General features: G+C 49.5%; 1 protein-coding gene and 1 pseudogene across 1 annotated transcript; one reads left to right on the top strand and one right to left on the bottom strand.

Annotated features, from left to right (window-relative positions):
• Positions 1-235: 235 nt before the first annotated feature.
• Positions 236-17,616, top strand: LOC141915826 (IgGFc-binding protein-like). The gene is made up of 14 exons (XM_074807698.1): positions 236-1,591; positions 2,695-2,771; positions 4,297-5,544; positions 5,653-5,742; positions 6,367-6,797; positions 7,430-7,760; positions 8,131-8,726; positions 9,777-10,341; positions 11,503-12,095; positions 12,224-12,797; positions 13,375-13,574; positions 14,392-14,772; positions 14,972-15,258; positions 17,061-17,616. Exons 1-14 carry the CDS (start codon positions 1,398-1,400, stop codon positions 17,116-17,118), a joined length of 5,625 nt encoding a protein of 1,874 aa, XP_074663799.1. The 5' UTR covers positions 236-1,397; the 3' UTR covers positions 17,119-17,616.
• Positions 17,617-18,856: 1,240 nt separating this feature from the next.
• On the bottom strand, positions 18,857-19,830 carry LOC141915827 (uncharacterized; annotated as a pseudogene).
• Between the last annotated feature and the right edge of the window lie 2,235 nt (positions 19,831-22,065).

A 22,065-nucleotide genomic window follows, 5' to 3' on the forward strand; every position in this document is an offset into this window, starting at 1 on the left:
ACCACACAACACACACCACCACACACACCACACACACCACACACAACTTAGCAATACACCCCCAAAATGTCACACCCACAACACCCCACACCCAACACCCCCACAACACCCCCCACACCCACAACACACATCCCCACAACACCCGCAACACACACACAACTTAAGAGTCCACCCCCAAAATGTCGCACCCACAGCACCCCCTACCCCACAACACACACAACACACCCCACAACACTCAACACTCACACCCACAACACACAACACTCCCAACCACCTCCCAACACACCCACAACCCACAACCCACACAAACATCCCATAACACACACACACACACCACAACACACAACTCTGCACAAAACCACATGCAAAACACGGTGTGACATGACACACACAGACCACACACCGCACACAACACAACCCTCCCAAAACGTTGCACCCCCCACACGCTCTGACACCCTCCCACACACCCCAGACAACACACGTGCCACAACACCCCCACACACACCACACACGCACACACCACACAACTTCACACATCCCCATTATTGCACCCACAACACACTATGATGTGACACAACACACTCTGACACCCTCCCACACACAAACCACACACACACACAACACACAACACACACAACTTGGCACAACCACCCCCAAAAACATGGGACTCACAACACGCTCTGACACAACACACACGCACACAACACACAATTTGGCACAAACACCCCCAAAACTTTGTACCCACAACACGCTCTGACACAACACACAACACACAACTTGACACAAACACCCCCAAAAACGTTGCACCCACAATGTGCTCCGACATCACACACACGCACACACACACACACTTTGGCCCTATTCGTCATCCCCCAAAAGGGTGTTTTTTTTAAAAAAAAACTACCTCCTTTTTCCTTTTCCCCCCCTTTTTTTCTTTTTTCTTTTTTCTTTTTTTTTCTTTTTTTTTTCTTTTTTCTTTTTTCTTTTTTCTTTTTCTTTTTTCTTTCTTTTTTCTTGTTCTTTTTTCTTGTTTCTTTTTTCTTTTTTCTTTTTCTTTTTTCTTTTTCTTTTTTCCTTTTTTCCTTTTTCCTTTTTTCCTTTTTCCCTTTTTTTCTTTTCTCCCTTTTTTCCTTTTTTTTTCCTTTATTTTGCCTATTAATTCACCCCATTTCTGCAAAAAAAATACCCCACCCATTTTGTACTCCTCACCCCCACTTGGAATTCTGAGGCCATTTCAACCTCACCAGCAAAAAAAAAAAACCCCAAATTTAAAAATCCTTATTTAGTAATTCAGACTTTTTTTTTTTTTTTTTTTTGCCATTTGCATCAACCCCCAGCCTGGCTTTAATCAAAACAACATTTTTTCTCCCCGTTTTCACTTTTTTTTCTCGCCAAAAATGATGTCAAAGCACTGGGTGGGTCGGTCCCCTGGGGTCATCTGTATTTGTCATTTTTTTTTTTTCCCTCTTTCTGCAAAAAGTAATAAAGGGAGGAGCAGGAGCCGGTTGCCCCGGGGTCACTCTCGGTATTTGCATCAAGGATTTGAAGGACAAAACGGAGCTTTTTGGGGCCACATGAAAACCAGAGGCAGGTAAGGTTAAATATATATATATTTTTTTTTTTTTTTTCCCAGAAAAGAGCCCAAAGCATCAAAGTACTTCTGGAAGTTCTTGAGATTCTCCCAACCCCCGGGTTTGTTCCTGGTAGCGGCTGAATTTGACCATTTCTGAGGGGATTTGGGGGAAAAAGGAGGGAAATGGGGAGAAAAGGGAAAAGAGAGGGAAAAAGGGAGTAAAGGGGAAGAAGAGGAAAAGGAAAAAGTGGGAAGTGGAGAAAAAAGAGGGGATTGGGGGGGGGGGATGGAAAAGGGGATAATGGGGAGGAAAGGGGAAAAAGGGAAATAAGGGGAAAGAAAAAAGGGGGGAAAGGAGGAAAAAGATTTGGAAGGGGAAAAGGGGGAAATAGGACAAAATAAGGGAAATAGGGAAGAAAAGAAAAAAGGGGGAAAAGGGAAATGGAAAAAAGGGGGGAAGGAGAAAAAAGGAAAAGAGAGGAAAGGGTAAAAAGAGAGGAAAAGGGCGAAAAATGGTAAAAGGGGGAAGAGAGAAAGAAAGGAAAAAAAGGGGGAAAAGGGAAAAAAGGGGGGGGAAGGGGAAAAAAACAACATGCTCAGAGGAGAGCTCAAATTTTGTAAAAATTTGGAGGGGGACCCAAATGCATCATCCTGGGTCTGTTTCCATGGAGATGTGAAGCGACTGGGGGGGGTGGGGGTGGGGGTGGTCCTGGATGGGTGGGAGGGCAGGTGTAAATGCCAAAAAAAAAAAAAAAGCAGATTTTGGGGTCAGGCGCAAGTGCAAATGGGAAAAAATGTGGATTTTTGGGACGGGTGTATATGCAATAAAAATAGCGACTTTTGGGATGAGTATGAGTGAAAAAAGGCAGATTTTTGGGGCAAGGGTGAGTGCAAAACCCAGACTTTTGGGGTCAATGCAATAAAACACTTATTTTGTGGACGAGTGCAAGGGCAAAAAAATCAGATTTTGGGGGACGCGTGTGAGCCTGAGTGTGATAAAATGTTGAATTTTGGGAAATGTGCAAGTGCAATAAACCTCGGAATTTTGGGCCATGGGCAAACACAAGTGCAATTTTTTTTTTAAAAAAAAGAGAATTTGATCATTTTCTTACCTTCTGCAGCCAAAACACCATGGAGGGCAGCCCGGGCCGGGGAAAAGCTGATGTGCCGCTGCGGGTCCGGACTGTCGTGTTCTGGGGTGAGTTCAAACAGGGTGGAGAAACTCATCATAACCTGTAAAATTAAAAAAAAAAAAAAAAAAGTGAATCGCCTCAAAATAAGATTTTCCCAGCCCAAGAGGCCACGTTTTGCACCCCCGCCCCATGCAGTGATTGGGAGGAGAGAAAATTCCCCCCCCGTGATGTGTAGAGGGAAAACCAAGAGGCGAAGACCCCACCCAAGACATGTTTTTGGGGGGGATTGGTTGAAAAAGGGCAATTTTCTCCCCGGTTGCAACCCATGGTCCTTCAGCATCGTCTGTCCGTGTGTCTGTCCGCATGCCCACCCCCGCGGACGTTCAGAGGTGAAAGAGGACGCCTTAAAATTCCCAATTGCTCCCTTCGAACCCCTCCATCCAGCATGAAACCCACCCAAAAACTTATATTTTGCCCAGGGAATTAATTATTATTTTTTCAAATTATTATTTCTTCAAATTGATAGTTCTTTTACCTGATATTCCTTCAAAACAATTCCTTCAATTCAGTATTTGTTCACATCAACGGGCCTTATTTCTCCAATCAATAATCCATCAAATCAAAAGTCCATCAAATCAAAAGTCCGTCAAATCAAAAGTCCGTCAAATCAATGGTAATTTAAATTGTTAGTTCTCAAAAATAATAGCTCAGCAAATCAAAAGTCTGTCAAATCAAAAGTCTGTCAAATCGTTAATTCAAATTGTTATTTCTCAAAAATAATATCCCAGCAAATCAAAAGTCCATCAAATCAGAAATCCATCAGATCTAGAGTCGATCAAATCAAAATTCCGTCAAATCAATGTTAATTCAAATTGTTATTTCTCCGGATATCCCAGCAAATCAAAAGTCTGTCAAATCAAAAGTCCACCAGATCAAAATTCCATCAAATCAATGTTAATTCAAATTATTTCACCAAAATAATATCCCGGCAAATCAAAAGTCCATGAAATCTATAGTCCATCAAATCAAATGTCTGTCAAATCAAAAGTCCATCAAATCAGAAATTTGTCAAATCAAAAGTCTGTCAAATCAAAATTCCATGAAATCAATGTTAATTCAAATTATTTCACCAAAATAATATCCCAGCAAATCAAAAGTCTGTCAAATCAAAAGTCCATCAAATCAGAAATTCATCAAATCAAAAGTCTGTCAAATCGTTAATTCAAATTGTTAGTTCTCCAAAATAATATCCCAGCAAATTAGAAGTCCATCAAATCGAAAGTCTATCGAATCAAAAGTCCGTCAAATCAAAAGTCTGTCAAATCAGAAATCCATCAAATCAGAAATCCATCAAATCAAAAGTCCATTAAATCAAAAGTCCGTCAAATCAATGTTAATTCAAATTGTTATTTCTCCAAAATAATACCCCGGCAAATCAAAAGTCCGCGAAATCGCTGTTCCTTATCAACCGAATCCGGTGCCACCTCACGCCCAACCTGAGCCTTGGCCCCCATCTAAGGTGGCCAAATCTGACCTTACGGCTGACGAAGGCGCTGACGGCAATTTCTCCTCTTCCTCGGGCTTTTCTAGGGTTTTTTTCCGTGCTCCACGTCGCTGCGTCGGCTCCGCCTCACCTGGGGGAAGACTTTGTGGTGGCCTTCATGCAAAACGGTTTGCAGCAGACCCTCAACAGCGACTTCAAGCTGCTCATCACAGGTTACTCGCCCTTCACCTCCGTCACCATCTCCATGAAGAAGCCGGGCTTGAGGATGGCGGTGCAGGTGACCACAGGCCAAACCATCCTGGTGAAGATCCCGCCCCAAGCGGAGATGGTGGGAAGTAAAACCTTTGACAACACCGTGGTGGTGAGGTCCAACAACGCCATCTCCTTGGTGATGGTCAACGAGAAACCCACCTCGGTGGACTCCACCGTCGTATACCCAGTGCACAGTTGGGGCACGGAGTACCACGTTGTGACGCCCAACGTAGGCACTGACCGCTATGGGGAGTTCGTGGTGGCCGCTTGGGATGAGCCCACCACAGTTGATGTCCACCTCAAAGCCACGGTGACCTACCAAGGCCGGTCTTACCCCCGGGGCTCAGCGCTCCCCATCAGGCTGGAGCCTTTCCAAGCAGCCCAGCTCCAAAGCCCATCTGACATGTCCGGCACAAGAATCGTGGCTCAGAAACCCGTGGCCGTCTTCACCGGCCACACTTGCTTGGCCAGATTTACCCACTGCGACCATTTAGCGGAGCAGCTCCAGCCCGTGGCCAGCTGGGGCACCACCTTCATCGTGCCGCCGTTGCCTTTCGAGACTCAGTCTGACATCATCTACGTCTCCACCTCCCAGCCGACGCGCGTGGAGTCTCAACACGGGGTCACCAAGACCGTGCGGGAGCTACGGCCCAGTCGGTCAACGCTTTACGGACTCCAGGCCTTAAATACCTTGTACCTCTCCGCCAACGCCGGCATCCAGGTCATTTTTTTTGCTGATGGCGGTAATAAAGACGCCGTCTCTTACGACCCATTTTTTATGACCATCCCAGATGTCTCCAGCTACTGCCACTCCTACAACATCTTTGCCCTGGACGGTTACGATAATTACGCCCTGTTGATAGCCAAGACCTCGGAGACGTCTGGAATGATGCTCAACAAAACGCCGTTGAGAAACGTGGCGTGGAAACCCGTCCCGGGCACCGATTATTCCTGGGCCGGGCAGAGTTTGGGGACTCAATTTGCCGTCCATACGGTGGAGCACAAGACGTCCCCCTTCGGGTTGCTCAACGTGGGGATCCGGGAGCAAAAAGCCTACGGGTCAGCGGCCGTTTGTGACAGCGGTGAGTGTCCTGTGGCCACCCCCAGGTCCCTTCCCCCTCCTTTTCCCTCCCTTCCTTCCCCCTCTCAAAAACCTGGTTGCAACGCAAAGCAAAACCACATATTTTTAGGAGTCAAAATTTACTTCCCCGAGCCGGGCGTCGATAACATCCCCCTTCCGTCCCCACAGCGGATAAAACACCGAACTCGCATCTCGAAAAGTATCTAAAATTAGCTGTTTTGAGCTGAAACTCAGCTTTTCTTTTGTAGCACACGGATAGGCGGGTCTAAAAGGGGATAATTAATCCAACATGGCTGTGGCCCATTTTAGGAGAGGATATTTCTCCTATAAATATATCATCTATAAATAACCAATAAGTGAATCATCTGTAATTAAAGGACCCTCAAGCGATCAACCCAGATGTTGAAGTCTAAGTTTAAATTGGCTAAACCTACGTGGGATAAATTTTTATCTATAAATAATCTCTAAATAAATCATCTATAACTAAACAATAAATGAAAGGAGCCTCGAGCGATCGACTCAGATATTCAAGACTAAGCTTAAAGTGGCTAAACCTACCTGGGATAAATTTTTATGTATAAATAATCAATAAATAATTAATCTGTAATTAAGCAGTCAGTGAAAGGAGCCTCAAGCGATCAACTCAGGTGACCAAGACTAATCTTAAAGTGGCTAAACCTACCTGGGATAATTTTTTAATCTATAAATAAATCATCTATAATCAATCAATCAATGAAGGGAGCCTCAAGCAATCAACCCAGGTGTTGAAGTCTAAGCTTAAAGTGGCTAAACCTACCTGGGATAAACCCCTGCTTTAATATAGTAGACATCTGCAGGTGCTGGCTGACCCCCTGCGGCGCCGGTGCTGCCTGCGCTGTCCCCGAGGCCACATCTGGCAGCAAAATCCCCACAAATAATTACGTGCGATTCCTCGCAGATCCCTGCCGACTGGTGAAATGCCGAGCGAAGGAGACGTGCAAGATGGAGAAGGGGGAGGCCTCGTGCGTGCACGACTACATGGGAACCTGCATGGGGTTGCAGTCCCTGCAGTACCACACCTTCGACGGGATGACCGTGGACATCCGGGGCGGCTGCGCCTACACCATCGCCAAATATTGCAGCAACGATCCCACCCTGGCGCCTTTCGTCGTGGAGGAGAAGAAGAGCGAAGGCAACTTTAAGGAGTGGTTGACCAACATCTACGTGTACGCCTACAACATCTCCATCCACAAAGGAGAAGGAGGCAAAATCCAGGTGGGTTTTTCCAGGCCGTGGCAGCGCGGAAGCCTTTTGTGCCAAGTCTAAGAGGATAAACCATTGTGGCGGGCGAGGTTGAAATTAAAACCCGAGGAGAAGCACCGAAACCACAAAATATTGGGAAATTTTGCATTACAAATCATGACGTGGCGAAGGAGAAGCTGCTTTGCAACTGACTCGAGGTGTCTTCCATTCGACCACGCTCACTTTTGTGGTTAACATCAAGAAAAAAGCGATTTTAAGGACGCGACTCTACTGCGAGGCTGGTTTTATCCATGGGGTTCACCAACCGTGGCGATCCACCACACAAAGGGAGTCTAGACAAGCTTTTACATGGTCAGATGAGGTTTCTACCAGCCGTACAGTTCACTGGTCTTAACATAAACAATATTTTAAGCTCAGAAATGGAAGGAGACGGTTCTCCCACGACACATTTGGGGTTTGACCTTTTCCTGCTAAAGCGCATCTACAGGACGTGGGGCAAAAATTGCTGGTTTATGCTTCTTCCTAAAAGAAATTTCTCTTTCTGATTGTATCGATATGCTTTCTGGGGGCTGTGAACTCGTAGCAAAGTGGCCATTTGCTGAGATTTAATGCTTTTTCTTCTCCTTCCCCTCCCCCCCACAAAGGTTAACAACAAACTCACCAGCCTACCGGCCACCCTGGAAGCCGGGAAGATCCAGATTTCCCAAAACGAGGGTCGGACCATCCTGCAAACGGATTTTGGGCTGCAGGTGACCTACGATGAAGACTGGGCCATAATGGTGGCGGTGCCCAGCAGCTACTTCGGGGCCACCTGCGGCCTCTGCGGCAACTTCAACGAGGACACGGAGGATGAGATGACGCTTCCTGATGGCGCTCAGGCTGCCAGCGTGGAGGACTGGGCCGAGAGCTGGCGAGATCCCTCCTGCCAGGAGGATTGTGGAGACCAGGAGACGCTGCAGGACGCAGGAGGCTGTGGTGAGCTCAGATGGGGGATGCCCAAGTATTTTGGGGGAGAAAGAAAGGGGATTCACAGGGGGATCGGGCCACAAGTTGATGCCCAGACCATCAAGTTGATGCTTGTAGGCATCAACCAACAGCTTGTTGTGTTGCTCTTTTCAGGCCAAACCACCCCAAAATGCACCTTATCTGACTTCAGATGGCCATAACACACAGAATTATGTCGGGGTTTTCTCGAGGGTCATCCCCACGGGGTGTCTCGGGGACTCCGAATCCCTTGTAGGCATCAACTGAGCCAACGTAGAGCCCCTCTAAGGAAAGTGCTTGGCTCATACCTTGTATCGCCCTTTTTTTTTTTTTGAGATCTTCTCAAATATCATTTCCACAGCTCAGAAATGCCCCAAAAACAGCCACTTCGAGGCCTGTGGGACAGCGTGCCCCGCCACCTGCGCCGAGCCCAGACCCCCCGCCTCCTGCAGCAAGCCCTGCACGGCGAGCTGCCAGTGCGACGAGGGCTTCGTCCTCCACGACTCCGCCTGCGTCCCAGTGGAGACCTGCAGTTGTTTGCACAACGGTCGCTCCTACAAGGTGCGGGAGGAGTTTTGGGAGGACGGGAGCTGCCAGAGCCGGTGCCGATGCGAGGCGGGGGGCGAGGTGGTTTGCAAGAAGGCTGGGTGCAAAGCCCATGAGAAATGCGTCACGGTCAACGGCGTCGCCAACTGCCAAGCGAAGAAGCACTTCACCTGCATCGGGACGGGTGATCCTCACTACACCACCTTCGACGGGTTGAGATACGACTTCCAAGGGACCTGCATCTACCAGTTCGCGGCCCTCTGCACCCAGGACCCCAAACTGGTCCCCTTCACCGTCAAGGTGGAGAACAACAACCGGGGCAGCAAAGCTGTGTCCTTCACCAAAACCGTCACATTGGAGGTCTACGGCAACGTCATCAGCATGAGCCAGGAGCATCCGCGCAAGGTCAAGGTAGGTGTCTGCAAAGGACCTACTTATGAGGTCCTTAATTAGCAGCTTATTTGCTCTGTTTTCCCCCAAAATCTCCTTTTTTCCCCACATTCATGCCTCGCTGGAAGCATTAAATTCTGCCTGCTGTCTCCAGAGGGAGCCCTGAGCAGCTAGTTTGGATTGAAACACCTTATTTTTAAACTCTTAAAGAAGCCCATAAAAAAAAAAAAAAAGAAAAAAACCCTACAACTTGTTTATGCTGCACTCAAAACAGCCGATTTTCGCTCTCTGGCCAATGAAGCGAGTGGAAAATATCCATGAGTAATACCAAAATACTTCCACATTCAAAAGCATCCACTTCGCTTGACGTCTTCAGCTTCCTTTTTTTTTGCTCCCTTGTGGCTTTCTGAGTTAATATTTCCTTTCTCCCCGACAGCTGCAAACTGACTCAATTAATTTGGGAAAGGTTCAATCCCCGCCTCGTTTTAGCCGAAGCGTTGCACAAAAAGGCTTAGCTACAACTTTTCCTTTATTTTTCTCGCCGCACGATAATATTTTCCACTGAATATAAAAGCGTATGCCTGGAAATGCGAAAGTTTTTTTTTGCAGAAACACCCAAATCTTGAGCAATTTGCATTTGATCATAAAATCCCCCTCCATGCAAAGCATTTTGCAAAATCCCCCAAATCTCAAATGATTCTAATTTGCCCAGAAATCCTCCCTGTGCAAAGGGTTTTGCAGAAACATCCAACCCTCAAGCAATTTGCATTTGCCTGGAAACTCTTCCCTGGGTTTTGTAGAATCACCCAAATCTCAAGCAATTTGCATTTTATCTGGAAATTATCCCCATGCAAAGCGTTTATTAAAAATGCCCCAAATTTGACTGATTTGCACCTGCCCAGAAATTCTCCCCGGGCCAAGGGTTTTGCAAAACCACTCGAATCTGTTGAGATTTGGAAATCCTCCCCGTGCAAAACGTTTTTGCAAAAAACGAGCGGGTTGCACCAGCCGTTTGCCAACCGGTGCCCCTCAGTGACATCCCTCCCCCCGCCTCCCCTGCACCTTCCCCAGGTCAACGGGGCCTTCGTGGAGCTCCCGTTCACCCAGAAGGACCAGTTCGAGCTCTACCACAGCGGTGTCCACGGCTTTGTCCGCACCGCCTTCGGCTTGCGGGTGAGCTTTGACTGGTACAGCTACGCCCGCGTCCTCCTCCCCGAGGCCTACGCCGGCGCCGTCTGCGGCCTCTGCGGCAACGCCAACGGCGACGCCGACGATGATTTCGTCACCCGCGACGGCAAACGGGCCGCGGATGAAATCCAGTTGGCCAACAGCTGGAAGGTGGGAGACGTCCCCGGCTGCTCGGCCGGTTGCGTGGGGGATTGCCCGGTGTGCAATGAGGAGCAGAAACAGCCCTACCGTGGTGACAGCTATTGTGGGGTGATCGCCAGGAGTGGGGGGCCCTTCCGTGCTTGTCACCAAGCCATCAACCCCACGCCCTTCCTCGAGGATTGTGCCTTCGACGCCTGCCACTACAAAGGCCACCGGGACACCTTGTGCAAAGCCATCGCCGCCTACGTGACGGAGTGTCAGAGCCGCAGCATCGCCGTGGAGCCGTGGAGGACCCCGTCCTTCTGCGGTGAGCAGGGCCCAAAGGCGATTCCCCCCCCGCACTTGGCCGTAAAAATAAGGTTTTAAGCCCAACCACCCACTCTTGCCTTTGCTTAGAGCCAGCGGAAACACAAAACGCCTCCAAAATCGCGTTTATTTGCCCCGTTTCCAACATAACCTCGCCACGCAATTACTTCATCCGCTCCCTCCACAGCCCCGGGGCCAAATGATGAGTTTAGATACAAATATGGATGTGGGGAAATTCCCTCCAACTTGTTTCCAAAGCAAAATTCCTTCCTTCATGCAACGGTGCAAAATAATCCCCGTTGCCCTCCAGATTCTTCCCTGACGCAAGGAAGAGGAATGTAAAATTAGTCCTGATCGTTCTCCAGAGAGATGTGGGTGCTCAACGACTCATGATTTGTTGGATTTACACCCTGAGCTTTCAGCTGACAAAAAAAAAAAAAAATAGAATTTATCTGCCCCGTTTCCAACCATTCCTTCCAGAAAAATGATTTTATTCTCTCCCTCTACAGCCCTGAAGCCAAGTGATGAGTTTAGATGCAAATACGAATGCGGGGAAATTCCCCGCGACTCGTTTCCAAAGCGGAATTTGTTCCTTCTTCATGCAAAAATAAATCCCTATTGCCCTCCGCGTTCCTCCTTCACGCGAGGAAGGGAAATGCAAAATAAATCCGCATCGCTCTCCGCATAATTCATTAATGCAAGGAAGGGAAATGCAAAATAAATCTGTATTTCTCATGACATATTTCATTAATGCAAGGAAGGGAAATGCAAAATAAATCAAATAAACCTGCATTTCTCACCACGTAATTCATTCATACAAGGAAGGGAAATGCAAAATAAATCCTCATCGCCCTCCACATATTTCATTAATTCAAGGAAGGGAAATGCAAAATAAATCCTCATCGCCCTCCACATATTTCATTAATTCAAGGAAGAGAAATTCAAAATAAATCTTCATTTCTCATGACATATTTCATTAATGCAAGGAAGGGAAATGCAAAATAAACCCCCTTTGCCCTCCAGAGCGATAATGATGCCCCACCACCAAAGACTTGCCTCTATTTGCCCCCCAACCTTCGGTGCAACGATGGAAATACTCACCCCGATGTTTTCAGCTGCAAACCCAAGTGGAACTCCATGTTTTCTCCTCTGTTTCTTGCAGGTCCCTCCTGCCCCCGTCATTCGCACTACGAGCTCTGCGGGAGCAGCTGCCCGGCCACGTGTCGGGGCCGAACCATCCCCGAGGACTGCGCGTCGGTGCTGTGCACCGAAGGCTGCTTCTGCGATGAGGGCTTCGTCCTCAGCGGCGACGAGTGCGTGCCGGCGGGCGAGTGCGGCTGCGAGCACCGCGACCGCTACTACAAGAAGGGCGAGGATTTCTACGCCTCGTGCCGGGAGAGGTGCCGTTGCAAAGCCAACGGGGTGGTGGAGTGCGAGGAGGTCTTCTGCGGCGCCCACGAGGAGTGTCGAGTGGAGGACGGGGTGTTGGGGTGTTACCCTGCTGGCTACGGGAGGCTGGTGGTGTCGGGTGACCCGCACTACGTGACGTTCGACGGGCGAGCCTTCGATCTCCTGGGCTCCTGCACCTACATCCTGGCACGGGTCTGCAAGCTGGATCCGCGGTTGACGAATTTCTCGGTCTTGCTGGAGCACGACGTGGGCGGTCGGGGCAACGTGGCCTTGGTGAAGAAGGTGGTCACCACCATCCACGGGCACACAGTCAGCATGGAGAGGGGACGGAAGTGGGAGGTGACGGTAAGTTGGGAGGCCCCAACGCTGGGCAAGATCCTCCGGCACACGCGTGCGTGCAAAATCCCCTGGGGCACGCGTGCGAAATCCCCTGCATGTGCAAACCCCTCCCCATCCTTACATGCATATCGCAGGTGGACGGGGAGCGCTACACGCTGCCGCTGGTGACGGAGGACAAGAAGGTCCGGATTGGCCAAGAAGGGAACAACATCATCCTCCAAACTGCCGCCGGCCTCCGGCTCCTCTACAACGTGGCCACTTACCTCCTCGTCACCATCCCCGACACCTACCGGGGCCGCGTCTGTGGACTAGGTGGCAACTACAACGGGGACCCCGGTGATGACTTCCAGCTGCCCGGTGGGTCCCTGGCGCAGAGCACCGAGGAATTCGTTACATCCTGGAAGATGCCGATGGAGGACGGAGCGTGCACCGACGGCTGCAACGGCAAGGGCTGCCCCGTGTGCGATGCTACCGACACGGCTCCCTACAGCACCAGCGACTCTTGCGGGCTCATCCGGGACCCGACGGGACCTTTCGGACCGTGTCACCCGTGGGTGAGCCCGGTGGAGTATTTCAACCACTGCCTCTACGACGTCTGCGCTGCCGGCGGCGACCGTGACGTCCTGTGTCACAGCCTCCAAGCCTACGTCGCCGCTTGCCAAGCTGCCGGGGCCGAGATCAGAGGGTGGAGAACGACCACGTTTTGCCGTAAGTGCTCCAGAATATTTCCATGGAGCCGCTTCAACTCATATTTTCCTCCAAAGCCACATTTTCCCCCACAAAACCCTTCAATTTTTGCAATCATGCCCTTTTTTTCCTGATTTCGAGACAAACTCGCCTTTGCTGTCCAGCCCAACAAGACACATGAATGACCTGAGTAATATCATGCAAGGCTGCCTTTCACTTAACTCCCTCCCAAATCTATCAAATAGCCCAGAAAGTAGTTTTAAACCTCCCCCAAAAAGCTCATTTTGGGGGCTTCAATCACCTATTTCCCACCAAAAACACCCCGGAAAAAAAGCTTACCCCCTCCAAAACATGAATATTTTTGTCAAATGAGTTTGAAACGGGTGTCTCTCTACTTTGCCTCGAGGTGATTAGTGATATGCAAATGCTTTAATTTGGATGTTAAAAGCAGCATTTGGTTGGTTTTTTTACATCTTTTGGAGCCATCAGAGATGCCCAAGAGCATTGGTGAGCCACGGGGATGCTCTACCGGGTCCAGGAAAAACGATTGTGGTTTTCTGGGGGGCAATAATGGTATTTTCCCCTTTTTTTCCCCCAGCCCTTTCCTGCCCACCCCACAGCCACTATGAGCTTTGCACCCGCACCTGCGATTTCACCTGCTCCAGCCTCTCCGTGCCAGCCCCGTGCAGCTGGACGTGCTTCGAGGGCTGCCAATGCGACGATGGGTACCTCTTCGACGGAGAGGCCTGCGTGTCCCTGGAGCGGTGCGGCTGCACGCACCAGGGACGGTATTTCAAGGTGAGGTTGACCAGCAAGGCTTGGCCTTGACATTTTTGGTAGAAATCGGGTGGAAGAAGGACGGTGGGGTGGGTTGTTTCATCAGGATGATGCAACTGGTTTGAGGAATCAGTCTTTGATGGGGTGGGTTGTCCCATCTCGCCGATGCAACTGGTTTGGGGACTCAATCTTCAATGAGTTGCGTTGGCCCAACAAGAGGATACAACTGGTTTGGGGACTCAATCTTTGATGAGTTGGGTTGTCCCAACAAGAGGATACAACTGGTTTGTGGCCTCAATCTTTGATGAGTTGGGTTGTCCCAACAAGAGGATACAACTGGTTTGTGGCCTCAATCTTTGATGAGTTGGGTTGTCCCAACAAGAGGATACAACTGGTTTGGGGACTCAATCTTTGATGAGTTGGGTTGTCCCAACAAGAGGATGCAACTGGTTTGGGGACTCAATCTTTGATGAGTTGGGTTGTCCCATCTCATCGATGCAACTAACTTGGGGTCTCAATCTTCAGTGAGGTGGGTTGTCCCGTCTAGATGATGCAACTGGGTTTGGGACTCAATCTTCGATGAGGTGGGTTGCCACTTCATTTTAAGGACACATGTCCAAAATAATGCAATTAATAACATCCCAAAATGCATATTTTGCTCCGCCGGAGCAGGGGAAAAAAGGACAATTAATTCGTTGAGTCGCACAAACTCCACCAAATCCATCTCATGGGGTTTTTTTCTCTCTCTGGGATTTCTTCCCCCCTTGAAGGTCGGAAATTGCCCCAAATTCTGGAGATGGTGAACATCTAGATTAACCTCTGAGCTTTTCCTTTCCAGGCGGGTGAGACCGTCGTCTCCAGCAACTGCTCCAAGAAATGCAATTGTGACCTGTCCCAGGGACTTGTCTGTGAGGACACACAGTGTCCCCCAGATGAGGTCTGTGCCACGCGGGACGGGGCGCAGCGCTGCGTCAAGCGGGAAGGCCAGTGCCGGCTCTCCCCAGGGGCCTCCTTGACCACCTTTGACGGCGTCAGGGGCAAGCTCCTCGCCAGCGGCACCTACAAAGTGGCCGCCCTTTGCAACGAGCAGTCACCCAACTGGTTCAAGGTGGTGGTGGAAGTCAGCGAGTGCCGGGACAACAACATCCCGGCCGCCGCGGCCATCTTCGTCTTCTTCCGTGAAGCTTTTATCACTGTGAATAACAACATGGAGGTGTGGGTAAGCTGGGGGAGGGCACGGGCAACCCTTGCAGATGAGCAAGATGAGTCATTAAGAGGTAGAATTTGGGTGGGAGTTACCTCCTCTTCCTTTAGATGCCCTCAGGTGTTCAACCCCAATGATATCTTTGTGCCCTACTATTTTTCTGGGGTAATTTGGGGTTTTTTTAACCCGTTTCTGGCATTTTGCCTTGCTGCAGGTGAACGGTCTTTTCACCCGCCTTCCAGCTGCGGTGTCCAAAGCCATTTCCTTGAGCGCGGTGGCGGGGAACATCACCGTCTCCCATTCGTCGGGGATGGACGTGCTCTTCAGCCCCAACGGGGAGGTGACGGTGAGCGTAGGGGCCGCCTTGGTCAACCAGCTCTGCGCTCCCTGTGGCAACTTCAACGGTGACCCCAAGGATGACCTGAAGCTGCCCAATGGCCGCACCGTGAGGAACATTGCGGAGGTTGTTGATGCCTGGAAAGCCAGGGATTTTGCGGGATGGTGAGTGACCCCAACCCCCCCCCCTCCCCCAACCATGGGTTGGTACTTTTTTAAGCCTGGGCAAGCAAGAGGGTAGGGAATGACCTCCGTGGGGCATCAAGGGGTTGGGCTAGGCGGCATCCAGGAAGGACTTCTCCATCTTCTTTGGTTTCATCCACAGCGACTGACACACAAAACCAAGGAAATTATTCCGGTAAGTGACTCTTCTCCTCCTTTGCTGCCACATTTCACGCTACAAATGCTCCTGCAGCCTCATGACTGGATGACTCTCCCTAATTAATTCCCTCAATAATTGGGGGTTTCAGGGGACCAGCCTTAGAGAGACACCCAACGCCTTAGCTTTGATGTGGGCTGTCCTGTATAAAATAAGTCTCGACCAAAATCACGCTGCCTGTGGAAGTTTTCTTTGTAGAAAGAAAAATTAAGCCAAGATCAAGCTGAAAAATAGTTCTTAGGTAACTCCCAGGGTGTCTTCTGCTTCGTTATGCTGCTCGGGGGTGTCCCCGTGAGAAGCAGAAAGAGTCAAATATACAGTGGCCATTGAGTTTAGGTAGATCGTACCACGTATGGAATGGTCTTGCTCAGTACAGGGTGATTTTGCCCAATATAGAATGATTCCTGCCCAACAGAGGGCCTTCTTGCAAAACACAGAGTGGTTTTGCCAAATATAGGGCGACTTTGCCAAATATAGGGCGACTTTGCCAAATATAGGGCGACTTTGCCAAAAATAGGGTGATCTTGCCTAACACGGAGCGGTCTTGCTAAATATAAGCTGATTTTGCTAAATAAAAGGTGATTTTGCTGAATAGAAGGTGATTTTGTGGAATATAAGGCGATTTTGCCGAATATAAGGTGATTTTGCTAAACGTAAGGTGACTTTGCTGAATACAACGCGATTTTGCTGAATATAAGGTGATTTTGTTAAATATAAGGCGATTTTGGTAAATACAAGGCGATTTTGCTAAATACAAGGTGATTTTCCTGAATATAAGGCGATTTTGCTAAACATAAGTTGCGCTTTTTGCATATATAGTGATTTTGCCAAATAACGAGCGATCTCGGCCAGTAGAGAGCCCTTTCGCCAAATATAGATCTATTTTGCCCAATATAGACCTATTTTGCCCAATATAGAGCCATTTTGACCAGTATAGACCTATTTTGCCCAATATAGAGCCATTTTGCCCAATATAGACCTATTTTGCCCAATATAGAGCTATTTTGCCCCATATAGAACCATTTTCCTGAACGTAGAGCAACCCCAAAGCCCCCGCCACAGGGCAACGATCCCCCCCAGGGCCGTTTCACCTCCACCTTCCGCTTGCTTTCCCGCACCCCACCCCTTCCCCAGACCCCCCCCCACTGCGCTGCCTGTCCCGCACGACACCCCCAAACCAACACCCAACGCCCAAACGTGCCCTAACGCCACCATTTAACCCCCGCTTCCTCCTCCCCCCCCCCACCCCGCTGCTGCCTACGAGGACGTTCCTGAGGGAGATCGGAGCCAGGTTGCAACACCGGGGCGGTGGGTGGGGAGGGAACTGCCATTTTTTGGTGACATCCACGAGGTGAAAGATGAAGCCAATGAGGTTGTAGCCAAGCTTGGAAACTTTGGAAGCACAATCCCGTGCGCGGGGACAGGCTCGGCCCTATAAAAACATGGTTGCGTTGAGCAAAACTCACCCTTCCGGAAGAGGAAGACGCAACTTTCTCCCCGTGGGGATGCGACGATGAGGGTGAGGAAAGGCTGTTGATTCCTCTTCAAAGGGGGACCCTGATGGCTGCCGGCGTTTCCTCTCTTGCAGTCGCGCCTCCAGCCTCGTGCGGATGGAAGTGGAAGCCCCCGTCTACCCCATGCAGTAGGCGAAACCACGCGGGGACGGAGGCCAGAGGACGGTTTCCGCCCGCCCACCAGCTCACGCACTTCTTGTAAATACTCCTGCAGAGGTTTTCATGCCTCTAGAGGCACCAACCGGCGTCTTGGGTTGAGTTTCTGCAAGCGCAGAAGGAAAACCAGCACTGAGCGGCGACGGATGTCTGCGGCAGCAGGTCGCGCGGCCTCAAAGACCTGCGGAAAAAAGGGTAAACGCTTGATCTGGCCTCAAATTGGTGAGAAAAAAAAAAGGGTATTTTAAAGACCTGATCTACTTCAGGTAGACCCCGAAGCCGAGATGATCCATCTGCACTGGAGTGGCCTGAAGGAAAGCGAAATAAACACCTCAAGCCAAAATAAACATAAAATTGAGATCAGCAGTCCCAAATCCCAGCCGTTTTTCCTCGGAAATGCACTGTTCCTGTTGACTGTTTTCAGTATAACGCTGCCTGCTGTTGGGTAAATCAATAAACCCTTTTTACAAAGTTTTTTTATTGTGGGTTTGTGGGGTTGGTTTCGCTTTGTAAATTCTGGGGTGGGGGGGGGAATGGGAATTATCTTCTGTTTCTACTGTTGGTGGGGAAACACCTCAACATTTTTCCTGTGGGGAAACACCTCCATGTGGTTTCCTCCAGCGAAAATATCCACGTATTTCCCGTGGGGAAACAACTCAACGTGTCTCCCGTGGTCAAACAACCCACCCAACACTTCTCCCACCGTGAAACACCTCGATTTTCCATGGGGAAACATCCCAACATACTTCCCGTTGATGAAACACCCCAATTTTTTTCCGACTTGAGAGTGTGGCTGAACTACCGTGGGAGCGAGACCTTTTCGGAGGTGACACAAACACAACCTCAGCTCTCGTGTTACTTCACGTAGGGAGACAGCAACGGGCTGAGTAATTAAAAGCAAATAAAGAATAATGAACAACCTGGGGAAAAAAAGAGAATTGGCTGCTCGATAAGTAAATTCGTGAGCTTGTCGAAGCCAGGAACTTGCTTGAGTTGGCAGCAGGCACGTGCATGCGTCCCTGTGCACCCACTGTCCCTCTCTCTGGGAGGGTTTTTTTAAATATAATACTTCAATAACCCCATTTTTGAAACATAAAAAAAAAAAAGAAAAAAAAGAAAACAAACACAACTGTTTCCCGCAAAGTCCATGCAAGGTCACTCTACTTTCAACAAAAACTTTCCTTCCATCGAGTCAGCAGAAAAATGTTGCCCTCAGCAGCTGCTCAACGTCTGGAGTATTTCACACGAGTCAAGAAACCCACAAGAATTATGGGGTTTGTGCAACCCCGCACGACCAGAGAGAGTGGGGGAATGTCCTGAAGGGATTAATGACACCGAGTCCCCATGCAATTAATTAGAACAAATCCCAAAGTAATTATAACCCCCCCCTCAAGTATTTATAAAATCCTCCAAAGCATTTATACTATCTCAAATTAATTATAAAATACTCCAAAGTAGTTAGACGTTATCTCAAAGAATTCATAACAAATCACAAAGCGATTGCGGAGAAACCCTGAAATATTTCCAAGTTACCCCACAGGAATTCTAGCGAGTCCCCAGGTAATTAAAACAAATCCCAAAGCAATGATAAGCCCCTCAGAGTAATAATACTGTCTCAAATTATTTATAAAATACTTCAAAGCAGTTAGAAGTCTTCACAAAACATTCCTAACAAATCCCAAAATTACGGAAAAACCCCAAAGTATTTGCAAATTATCCCAAAGGAATTATGGCGAGTCCCGAAGCAATTAAATCCCAAAGCAATTACAACAAAACCCCAAAGTGATTCAAGCAAAATCCCGAAGAAATTCCATAAAAACCCAAAGAAATTCCATAAAATCCCAAAGAAATTCCATAAAAACCCAAAGAAATTCCATAAAATTAAAAAAATCCATAAAACCCCAAAGAAATTCCATAAAACCCCAAAGAAATTCCATAAAATCCTAAAGAAATTCCATAAAAACCCAAAGCAATTCCGTAAAAACCCAAAGAAATTCCATAAAATCCCAAAAAAGTTCCATAAAATCCTAAAGAAATTCCATAAAACCCCAAAGAAATTCTGTAAAAACCCAAAGAAATTCCATAAAAACCCAAAGAAATTCCATAAAATCCTGAAGAAATTCCATAAAAACCAAAGAAATTCCATGAAATCCCCCCAAAATTCCATAAAATACTAAAGAAATTCCATAAAAACCCAAAGAAATTCCATAAAATCAAAAAAAAATCCATAAAATCCTAAAGAAATTCCATAAAAACCCAAAGAAATTCCATAAAACCCCAAAGCAATTCCGTAAAAACCCAAAGAAATTCCATAAAATCCCCAAAAAGTTCCATAAAATCCTAAAGCAATTCCATAAAAACCCACCGTATTTATAAACTATCCCCAAAGAATCCTAACAAACCCAAAACGGTTAAAAAAAATGTTATAAATCACTTAATTCTGGCCTCTCGCAACCTTCCACGCAAATATCCAACCCTGCTGAGCTTCCCCAGAACACCAAATTCACCAGAATTCAGTCAAAATCCATCACAACTGAAAGGGAATTAATCACTTGGTGGTTTTGGACACTTTCCCCAGGCACAGCGGAATATTTCACTATTCACTGGGAATAATTCACTATTTTTCAGGCCAAATATTTGCGAGGGGTCGGAGTTTGATGATTTCCCTGGAAAAACGTTTTCTCCCATGTTGCTCATAAACCAGGTGGTGTCTGTTCTAGGAGAGGGTGTTTTCTTGTGGAATTAATCCCTGGGAGGTGGGAGGAGGGGAAAAATTGCCTTTTTTTCACCCCAAAAATGGGTGGAGGTGACCCCAGGAGGTCAACCCTTTCCAAAGCGGGTCGTGCAACGGCAAAACGAGGCGCAGGAAAACGCGACGCAGAGCGGGTGAAGGAATTGCACCTTATCCCGCTCAAATTTCGACCCCGGAAAGGTGCACGGGGGGGGGAAAAAAAAAAAAAAAAATAAAAAATCACGCGCCGTTTTATCGCGGCGGCAAAGCGCAGCGAGGCCGGTTGCGATCCCAAAGCAGGGGCGTCGCGAGGTGCAGCGTGGAGCGTTGCGACCCGAAGCGGGAGGATTTGCGGAAACACAAAAGGATGCGTTTGGAACCCAAAATCTGCGTCGCGATCCCGAACGAGGCCGGTTGCGCCCTGCAGCGAGGGGGGGTCGCAAGGCGCCGCGAGGGGCGTCGCAACCTGCGTCGAGGGGCGCTGCAACCCGTGTCCAGGGGTGTCGCAACCTGCAGCGAGGGGCGTCGCAACCCACATCGAGGGGCGTCGCAACCCGTGTCCAGGGGTGTCGCAACCTGCAGCGAGGGGCATCGCAACCCACATCGAGGGGCGCTGCAACCCGCGTCCAGGGGCACCGCAACGTGCAGGAAAGGGCGTCGCAACCTGCAGCGAGGGGCATCACAACCCGTGTCAAGGGGAGTTGCGCCCTGCAGCGAGGGGGGTTGCAACACGCAGCGACCCGCGTCGCAACCCAGCTCAAGGGGCGCTGCAACCCACGTCCAGGGGTGTTGAAACCTGCAGCAAGGGGGGTTGCAACCCGTGTCCAGGGGTGTCACAACCCGCAGCGAGGGGTGTTGCAACCCGTGTCCAAGGGTGTTGTAACCCACATCGAGGGGCATCGCAACCTGCAAGGAGGGGGGTTGCGACCTGCAGCAAGAGGCATCACAACCCACATCGGGGGGCGCTGCAACCCCTGTCAAGGGGCACCGCAACGCACATCGAGGGGCTTTGCAACCCGTGTCCAAGGTTGTCGCAACCTGCAGCGAGGGGCATCACAACCCACATCGAGGGGCGTTGCAACCCGTGTCCAGGGGCGTTGCAACCTGCAGTGAGGGGGGCTACAATCTGCAAGCAAGGGGGGTTTCAACGTGCAGCGAGGGGCATCACAACCCACATCGAGGGGCGCTGCAACCCCTGTTGAGGGGCCTTGCAACGCGCAGCGAGGGGCATCACGACCCACGTCAAGGGGAGTTGCACCCTGCAGCGAGGGGGGTTGCAACGCGCAGCGAGGGGCATCGCAACCCCCACCGAGGGGTGCTGCCCCCCGCGTTGAGGGCCACTGCAACCCACAGGAGGGGACGTGGCAAACCCCCCGGCCAGGCCTCTGGCCACCCAAAGCCGCTCACCCCGCGACCCACAACCCCACGCACGCTGCGATCGCCGGGCAGAGGCCGCCGCGCCGCCCCGGCTTTCCGCCTCCCAACCCCGATGATGCAAATCCCGGGAGGGGATTTTTTTGTTTGTTTTTTATTTACCTCCGGGGGGAGCAGAAATATCAGGTGTCTCCCTCCCCCGGGGCGGCCACGTCTCTGCTGTCGCCATCGCAAAAAAAAAAAAAAAATTGAAAAAATTAAAAAAAAAAAAAAAAAGAAATCAAACAAAGGCGCAAGCGGGAAGCGGAGGCGCGGGAGGGCAGCGGGAGCAACCGCCTTTGGCAGCGGGAGGCCCAAATTTCCCAGAAATCTGAGAGGAGCTGGCGGGATGCCTGGTTTGCTTTTGCAATTTGAGCCACTGCGGTTGGCCGGGCCACGGTTGCGAGCGAGACCCAGGAAAAAGGTTTAATTTTTTGCAAAAAAATCCCGGCACCGCGCGGCTGGCGGGTGCGATTTTGGGGGGAAGGGCCGCAGCGTGCAAACACCGAGGGGCTCATTTTCCCCTTGCTCTGAAAAAAGCAAAACTTCTCAAGGAGGAAAAGGATTCCCCGGGGTTAATCCGCTGCCGACCTTTCGCAATCCAGCGGCCGCTTCCCCTGTGAAAAGTAAAGTCGGGTATTATTTTATTTTTTTTTTTCCTTCTTTTTCCGTGAAAGGAACCCAGATCCGGGCAGGTTTTGGTGGGGTTTGTTTGAAATTCATTTGCATGAGGTGCTGGAGGAAAAGCAGAGGTGGGGAGGGCGATGTAACAGCGCAGA

The sequence above is a fragment of the Strix aluco genome, chromosome 27, assembly GCF_031877795.1.
Source record: "Strix aluco isolate bStrAlu1 chromosome 27, bStrAlu1.hap1, whole genome shotgun sequence".
In the NCBI taxonomy this organism is placed as follows: Eukaryota; Metazoa; Chordata; class Aves; order Strigiformes; family Strigidae; genus Strix; species Strix aluco.